The following is a 9275-nucleotide window of genomic DNA, read 5'->3' on the forward strand; positions in this document are numbered from 1 at the left end:
GTGTGTGCTTCAAGGATTGGATCTATGATCAATCACACATCCCTTCCCAGGCACTGCCCCAAACACTTAGCTTCCCATGACATAGTCATGGAGCCCCTTCATCTAAAGGCCGGTGGTGGTGGGCTGATGATGTATCATTCAGACTCTAATGATAAAAATATTTCCCAAATGCAGCATTTTTTTCATTCTGCTCTATAATAAATGCTATGCTCATGATTGATTTCAAGAGAGAAGCAACAAAGAGACTAGAAATTAGATGCATCAGCTGGAAAAGTTTACTATCCACTGATTTAAAAATACAGACTTACTCTGTGCTGGGTGCAGTTCTGTGACATTTTCTGATATCCTAATTTTACAAATGAGCAAATAAAGACATTGAGGAGTATCTTGTTCATGGTCACACTGGATCTGGATCCAAAGTCCAATACTGCCTACTTGATCTGTGCGCATTTTTTTTTGTTGTTGAAGTTAGCATAGTATAATGCTCCAGTCTTACCTGTATAGTTGCTTGTATTTTTAGTCACTATCCAGACAAGGAGTAGAACATTTCCAGCCCCTCAGAAGGTTGCCTCATGCCACTATCCAGTTGAGAACCTCTGCTTCCCCCACAGGTTTTAAATGGTCATTTATTTTGAGGACCCATTGCCTACTATTTACCTTAAGAGGCTTTGCCTCTTATTTTTACTGTTAAGCCTTTTACATAAATCATATATTTTAGTCTTTGAGTCTCTTATCCTTAGGAGAATTAAGAAGAATTATGTAAAGATAACTTGTAGAAGTGGTATTTAACAAAGTAGATATAAACAGTAAATGGTTGATTTTATATTCATTCCCCTACCATTTATTGAACATCTACCTACCATGTGCCAACTATTGAGCCAGTGATGAAATTACATAGTTCCTAATCTCAGGGAGCATGTGCTCTAGTAGAGACACCAAAATAAAGAGAGAGACATAGCCATTTAACTGTAAAATGAGATAATTGTGGTTTAAAGTATAGGGAAAAACAGAATCCCTAAATTTGCTTAAGGTGTCAGGGATGCTTTTGTAGAAGAGACAGAACCTAAGCTAAAATGAGTTTGCCAGGAAAGTGGGTCAGTGGGTGCAGGTTTGGGACATTGCCTTCCAAGTCAAGGGAATGGTCTGTGTAAAATCTTGGAGATGCGAGAGGATACACAACTTCCTTCACTTTCCTAATTAAGAAACTCTACAGTAATTCTCTATTGCTTGAATATGTAGAATGGAGAGATGGTGGGAAGTGATGCAGCATAGTCCACCAGAGGCTTCCAGATTTTATCAGATGAGCCTGGTACTGTGGGGGAGAATTTCATGCAGAAGAGTGACTGTCAGATCACGGTGTTAAAAAACTCATCCTCCAGCATTGTTTATAAGGCATACTCTATGAGAAAGGTAAGACGAGAACTAATATAGTTCATTTCTCATGTTACACATGAGTAAACTGAGGCACAGAGAGAAATTAAGTAACTTGCTTAAGGTGATATAAGTGATAGAGACAGGATTTAAGTCCAGTGAAGCAGCCTAACTCAGATTCTGAAATCTCAACCACTCTGCCTTCAAAAGGTCAGAGGCAGCTGAGACGGGAAGAAGAGTAGTCCAGGGAAGAACCGAGGAGGGGAGGAGCTTGGGTGACTACTTCCAGGTATGCTGCTTTGCCAACTGGAAGATGGTGTTACCTTCAGATTAGTTTTTGGTACTTTATATTGTTATACTTTTTCTTGATGTTGTAGTGTTTCTCATTTGAGCTGCCATTGTTATTAATTCACAGAAAAAAAGTCCAGAATGTTGACATAATTTTACAAAACAAGTGTTTATCAGCTGATGAATGCATGAAAAGTTTTGGAGGCTTTCACAGTAGTTTTAAGGTAAGTTCAATTTGTTTTTTAAAGGCAATACTCAGTATTGTTCCTCCTAAAGCAGAATAGATTAGATTTTTATACTAGTAGTTGAACTTAACCTTAAAAACACTGTGAGAGTCTGTAACAGTCACTTGCTTCCAGGATTTTTCTGTTATCCCAAAACCCAGAGCTGGTCAGAAATTCCTAAATGTGTTTCCCAGGTTGTCTTCAGTAAAGGTCTATCATGATGCATTATGAAGTGCTGTCATTCCATTTTGAGGATGATAAAACAGTTTATAATTAGAGTTAAGGGATGTTGCCTGAGATTACTTAAGGATCAGAACTGGGATTATGATCCCAAAGTCTAGACTTGTGCACCACCCCACACTGCTACCATGCAGAGAAAAAGGAAGGTTGGTATGGTGGTTTGCTTCTCTTGTGAGGGAAAGGTGTGCTCCTCTAGCAGCAGAGTTACTGTGTTATGCAGTAGTGTTCTTGAATTTCTTTGTCAGAGAGAACACTATGCCTGATCATCTTAATTAGTATATCTAATACCAATTATTTAAAAGGCATTTTAGAATTTCTCGTGTATTAAGCATTCCCCCCATCCTCGTGTATTAAATATTTACATTAAATAAATTAAACCTGTTTTCCGCTGGTATTGCCTATATCTAATGTGTAGTAAGTCATTACACTGGGAAGGTGAGCAGGAATGAAAACACCACAGCCGTCATCAACTTAGAGTCTTTCAGTCCAGCTTCCAGTTTACCTCTGGTCACTTGATATGGTTGGTACTCACAGTGTAGGAGAATGTTTTTAAATCAGGTTATGTAATAGGTCTCTAATGTTAGCCATAGAAGCCTTCAACCCACAGCAATTGGTCTAAGGTCATAGCTGCATCGTTGTGACAGTAAGAATACGATCCGCCTTTTTCTTCATGGCAGTCTAGTTCGTATGTTGTTATTTCATGAATTGGGGCTGTTGTACTCACAGGATGCTGGACATTGCTTTTAGTATCAGAGAATCATTATTTTAAGGAATAATAGGAACCTTTTGGGATTGGAGAAAAAAAACGTTCACTTATTAGAGCTGATTTGTTGATTGTTTTTAATAAAGCCATTGAAAACATCTAAAGAACAACTGATATTGGGAAGATTGTTGGGGCTTTTTTGCGAAAGGAGAAAAACTGATTTTTGATGGTATGGTATATAGAGAATAAATGTAAAGGATTTTTACTTTGGAAATTTGTTTTAATTTCTTGGACTTGTTTAAAATGTGACCTTTCAGTGGAATTTTAAATGTGTGCATAAAAAAATTAAATACACAGCACTCGTTGTAGAAAAATATCAATCCTAGCTTTTAGCTATCAACTTGAAAAGAAGTCTAGGGATGCCTCGGTGGCTCAGTGGGTCAAGCTTCTGCCTTCAGCTGAGGTCTTGATCCCAGGGTCCTGGCATCGAGTCCCACAATGGGTTCCTCACTCAGTGGGGAGTCTGCTTTTCCCTCTGCTTGCTGTTCCCTATTTGTGTGTGCTCTCTCTCTCTCTCTGACAAATAATCTTTTTTTAAAAAAGTCTAAAATTTTATGTATGTATATATGTATGTAGGTAGGCTCCAAACTGGACTTGGATTAAATGTGGGGCTTGAACTCACAATCCTGAGATCAAGACCTGAGCTGAAATTATGAGTCAGATACTTAATCAACTGAGCCAGCCAGGTGTCCCAGAAGTCTAAATTTTAAAACATTAGGAAAAGTGCCCCAGTGCCCCTGTAAAGAATGCACATAATTTCTTCCTAATCTGGGAGTAAGAAAATATTGTAAAATCTGAAAACACATTGTAGTTCGGATACTGTCTAATGAATTTCAGAGCCCTCTCCCAGGTTTCATAGTCAGACATTTGTGGCTTAGAGGGAGTGAGGCATTGTAGCAGTGCTCTGTCCTCTGAAGAACATCTAAAAGGAGCATGAAAGGTGGCATCCTTGGAAAGGTACTTTCAACTCCTTGTGACTCACCTGGACGGTCAGTTGCCTGGCTTTTGCCCACCTGGCCACTGTTAGCAAGTGAGGTGTGCTTATGGGACTTGCCTCCTGAAATTTGACTTCTCTGGTCTTAACATCTAGAAACTTCAAGTAGTTTTGTCCCTAAGGAGCCTAGCTACAACCTATTAGGGAATGGGGATGGGTACACTGTTGGATGTGAGGTTAAAATTGTGCTTTGAGCAGCTCAGCTGTTGGCGGTATTATCTAAAACTGCCTGTAGTGTATTTTTAGGTATGGGTGAGAGTAACTGTGCTTGGAATAGAAAAGGCCTGCTGCACCGAGACACGATGCTGGCAGCCGCAGCGGTGTACGGAGGTAAGTGAGCGGGCCGTCTTTCCCACCCTCGCCTCACTGAGGAACGTGTGCCCTGCCGGGTTTATCCCTTAAAGTTGCTAGTACTTTTTCCTTTCCTGTTGAGGCATCAGATTTTTTGTCCTTCCTTTCAGAACAGATCCTGTAGTTCCATATCCTTTTTCCAAACAGCCCTTAACTGTATTTCTGTCAGCTTCTCAGCTTTGAAGATTTTTCATGTAAGGCATTCTCAAAGTCCTCCAAATATCCCAATATCCATTTCTCTTCGGAGACATGACTTTTACTGAGCGGGTTTTTTTCTTCCTACTTCCATTTTTTTCAGATTGTAACCATTATTTGTCTTTATAGAAATGTACAAAAATGAGGATGGTTCAGTACCTGCCACATATCAGGTCTATTACATGATAGGATGGAAATACCATGATTCACAGGTAATATTATTAAGACAAATCATTTCTCTTAGTGGGTTCATGTTTTCATTTACTTTTTATTTACATAGGGTGGGTTTAAAAAAAATATGATGGCATTAAGGGATTTCATGTAGAGCTGTGTATCTATTTCTAATATCTTCAATGTTTCATTATTTTCAGGCAAGACCAGCTGAAAGAGGTTCGGCCACTGTGTCATTTGGAGAACTGGGAAAGATAAACAATCTTATGTCACAGGGGAAAAAATCACAATAAATATTTTATTCAATTCTAATCTACATTTGGTAACCCTTTCAGTTTTAATGTGGTTTCTGTTTTCATATGGATACTGTTATCTGGTGATTCGAATGTCTTATTTACACATTCAGCCAAAAGCAGGAAGATACTTCAATGAAAAAACTACAAATATGTTCACATTTATAAATGCTGACTTGATGGAAAGACATTGCTCACACTGACATTTTGTACCTTTTTCTCCTGATCTTTTGTTATTGCCATGAGAGGGCGATAGCTATGGAGATGAGAAGAAGACAAGTTGATTGATTATCTAGAGTTATGGATCATTTGGAATAAAAACAGTTTTTATAATGACTAAGTTATTCAAGCTAAATTGTCACACTGTCATCTTTGTTGTGAAGACAGTATAGGGTTATATGTCTCTCCAGAGCTATTACATAGTTTTATACTTCAGGAAAGTGTGGACCTTTACTGAATCTTTCCTCAGCATTTTTTTTTTAAAGCATCTGAATTCAGTCATTTCTTTTTTGCCTTCATGATCTGTGTAAGACCATAGGGTTTTAGACCCCATGCTACCTTATGTAAGAAGGGACCATTTTAAAGAATTACAGAAGAAAAATCCTGTGTGAAAGTATCCACACAGTGATGAAAAGTGCTCTTTGTTGTTTGATTTTCTTTTGTCATTTCAGGCCTTTGACACTATTATTCTAATCCGGGCGCACTGTCCCATTATCATCTAGCGGGGATCACCATCATGTGGAAGACGTCAGGCTCAGACAGCTTAGAATGGAGGGAAGAAGATGGTGATGAGGGAGCAGGGAGGAGGCTGGGAAGAGTGAGTGGCGACTTCCATTGCTCCCAGTTGAGTTAGGGAGTTAGGGAGTAGTGCTGACAGCTTTCTAACTGTGGGACCCTGAGCAGGTGTGTTAAAACTTCATCCTCACTGGTAAATGCCAGGTGAAATAAACCCAGCAGAGACAGGTCTATGCCAGTTCACATGGAATAAGGCACAAAACTAACCATACTTTTGAAAAAAAAACTGGTGAGAACTGAGTCTGATTCACTAGGCGGTGGAGAGCCATTGCTGCCCTTTACAGTTCACCGTTTCACCAGGCATGGGCCTCAGCCCCCTCTCCAGCCTTAGTTAAGTTACTACTGTTTATCTCCCCCTGCCTGCCTTCCCTTGACCACACTGGCACCAAGCTCTTCCTGGGTAAGGACACTAATCTGCCTTGTCCGCAGCATAGTGCTTTGCACATAGTAGATATTCAGTTACATTTTGAATTGAATTAAATTATTATAGGGGAAAGTATCCCCTTTGAAAAACTTAAGTTACAGTTAAAACCCAGGAAATATATCAATATTACAAACTGGGATACTCTTTTTTTTGAACCATATTATGCCTGCTTTTCACCCTTGTCCCAGGCTAATTTATTTTATCAGTGTTCCAAGATTCATTGTTTATGTGCCACACGTAGTGCTCTATGCAATACGTGCCCTCCACAATACCAGGCTCACCCAACCTCACACCTCCCTCCCCTCCAAAACCCTCAGTTTGTTTCTCAGGAGTCCACAGTCTCTTGTGCTTCGTCTCCCCCTCTAAATCCCCCCCCCCCATTTTTCCTTTCCTTGTCCTCATGTCCTCCATGTTATTTGTTATGCTCCACAAGTAAGTGAAACCATACAAAAATTGACTTTCTCTGCTTGACATATTTCACTCAGCATAATCTCCTTCAGTCCCATCCATATTGATACAAAAGTTGGGTTTCATCCTTTCTTACAGAGGTATAGTATAGAAACTGGGATACTCTTTTTAACTCTTATTTTATTTTATTTTGTTTTTAACACAGGAAAATAATATTCAGGAAGTAAAATTTGGTCAAGTTTTTAAGCTTAATTTTCAGAATTTGAAAGGAGAAGAGAAAAATAATAAAAGACCCTATTGTTAAAATTGCAAACTGATGACTGAGGAACGGATATACTATGGTGACTGTATTTCCTAAAGGACATGTGTTTTGTATGCATTATTTGTTTTTTGAGGAATGCATACAAACTTGTGAAGTGCTTATTGCTGAGGAATGGGACTGAGGAACTCAGTGTGTGTGCATCTGTCAGGTTTGAATGTTGGGTGCAGGAGGTGGCCAGAAGCCGGAAGGAGACTGGTACTTTTCATTTTTTTTTTTTAATGTCTCTGTGAAATTTGAAGTTTCTTACCAAGAATATTACCTGTTTATTTCATGCTGATTATGGATACATGGATGGTGGGGTAGCCTGGGAAGGAGTCTACCCTGGGCTATTTAAAAAATAAATAAGATCATGGCTTAAAAAAACAAAGGAAAGAAAAATTAGCACAACTAATTGAGGATATTTTTTGTTTAACATGAGTGACAGTAGTGAAATTTTTTTTTAGTTAATATCTGCTTGAAGTATCTATCAAGCTTTAATTGTTTGAAAACCTCAGGCAATTCATTTTTCTGAATGGCTGTGTTTTCCAAGTGATTAAGATCTCATTCTTTTTAAGTAACAATACTTTATTTTTTAAAATTTATTTTTAAAAACTGAAGTATAGTTGACACATTCATTAATGTTGCGTGTACAACATAATGATTGGACAAGTTTATGTTATGTTGTACTCACCATAAGTGTAGCTACCATCTATCAGCATACAATGCTATCACAATACCATTAATTATGTTCCTTATGCTGTACATTTCATCCCCAAGATTTATTCATTCCATAACTGGAAGACTGTATCTCCCACTCCCCTTTACCCATTTTGCCTACCCCCACCTCCTTCCCCTCTGGAAACCATCTGTTCTCTGTATTTATGGGTCTGTTTCTGTTTTTGTTTCTTTGTTTTTTTAGCTTCAACTTACACATGAAATCATATAGTATTTGTCTTTCTCTACCTGATTTATTTCACTTAGCTTAATACCCTCAAGGTCCATCCATGTTGTTGCAAATGGCAAGAATTCATTCTTTTATGAATAACATTCCATTGTATCCATTGTATATATGTATATAAATACCATCTCTTGATCCATTCATCAATTGATGGACGCTTGGGTTGCTTCTTGGCTATAATAAATAACACTGCAATAGAGTCACCCAGGTGACTCAGTTAAGTGTCTACCTTCAGATCAGGTCATGATTCTGGGGTCCCGGGATTGAGCCCCGGCCGGGGAGTTCACTGGGGAGTTTACTTGTCCCTCTCCCTCTGCTCCTCCCCCTGCTTGTCTGTGCACTTGTTCTTTCTCCCTCTTTATCTCTCTTTCAAATAAATAAAATAACACTGCAATATACATAGGGATGCATATATTTTTTTTAATTAGTGTTTTTGTTTTCTTGTGGTAAATGCCCAGTAGTGGAATTACTGCATAATATGGTATTTTTATTTTTAATTTTTTGAGGAACTTCCAGTGTTTTCCACAGTGGCTGGGCCAATTTGTATTCCCACTGATAGCGTATGAGTGTTCCTTTTATTCCACATCCTGGCCAACAATTGTTATTTCTTACCTTTTTGACTCTAGCCATTCTGATAAGTGCAGGTGACAGTTCATTGTGCTTTTGATTTGTATTTCTCTAATGATGAGTGATATTAAACATATTTTTTCATATGGCTTTTAGCCATCTGTATGTCTTTAGAAAAATGTCTGTTTGGGTCCTCTGCCCATGTTTTAATTGGATTGTTTGGAGGTTTTTGGTGTTAAGTTGTATAAGTTCTTTATATGTTTCTGGATATTAACTCCTTATCAGTTGTATCATTTGTAACTGTTTTCTCCTTTTAGTAAGTTTCCTTTTCATTTGGTTCATGGTTTCCTTCTTGTGCAAGCTTCTTATTTTTGTATAGTCCCAGTGGTTTATTTTTCCTTTTTTTCCTCTTGCCTGAGGAGACATATCTAGAAAAATATTTAAGCAATAATAAGTCCAAAATATGTCACATTCTTGAATGGTGTGTAGGACATAGCCATTTCTTTATAACTCCACAGTTATTATCATAAATTCAAGTTGTACTTTATTGCTTATTCTGATATTGGAATGATGTGGTTTGTCTCTTATCCAACACTTTTTAAATTTACTGCCACTTGTCACTTTCATCAGCTCAGCAAAAATGAACTTTATTGAATCCATTCTACTTTCTGATCTATTAGAGTTCAGATTAGAAGGTTTCTAGACTAGTGTGTAAGGTAGGAAAGAGGAGCAAGGTTTTGGGAAAAGGACTCTCCTTTGCAGTAAAATGCATTGGGTTTTATTGGTTCCCTTAACAAATCTCCTTTGAGTCTCTTGTGCTAGGCTTCCAATTCGCTGTTTTTAGTTGTCAGTCTAACAGGGCTTCTACCTGTGGCCCCTGGGACGTCTGTCGGCTGCTGGGAGACTTTGGGTTATTCTCTGGTTCTTAACAG

The 9275-nt window shown here is 38.3% G+C and overlaps 1 protein-coding gene across 12 annotated transcripts in view; it reads left to right on the forward strand.

The window, feature by feature from the left end:
- The window catches only part of NDUFAF5 (NADH:ubiquinone oxidoreductase complex assembly factor 5), a 28877-nt gene extending 23968 nt beyond the window's left edge, over positions 1 to 4909 (forward strand). For 4 of the 12 annotated variants that reach the window (XM_004754204.3, XM_013057093.2, XM_045078425.1 and 1 more), the window contains 3 exons: positions 4127 to 4210; positions 4556 to 4638; positions 4798 to 4909. In XM_004754204.3, coding sequence (XP_004754261.1) covers positions 4127 to 4210; positions 4556 to 4638; positions 4798 to 4890 — 260 coding nt within the window. In that variant the 3' untranslated portion in view covers positions 4891 to 4909. Of the gene's footprint in view, positions 1 to 1239; positions 1411 to 1581; positions 1661 to 1786; positions 1884 to 2972; positions 4639 to 4797 lie in introns of those variants that run through there. The other 8 variants (XR_006606291.1, XR_006606293.1, XR_006606292.1 and 5 more) reach the window with 8 other exon arrangements.
- Positions 4910 to 9275: the final 4366 nt, after the last annotated feature.

Source organism: Mustela putorius, unplaced genomic scaffold (assembly GCF_011764305.1).
Source record: "Mustela putorius furo isolate JIRA1106 unplaced genomic scaffold, ASM1176430v1.1 tig00000253_pilon_pilon_pilon, whole genome shotgun sequence".
NCBI lineage: Eukaryota > Metazoa > Chordata > Mammalia > Carnivora > Mustelidae > Mustela > Mustela putorius.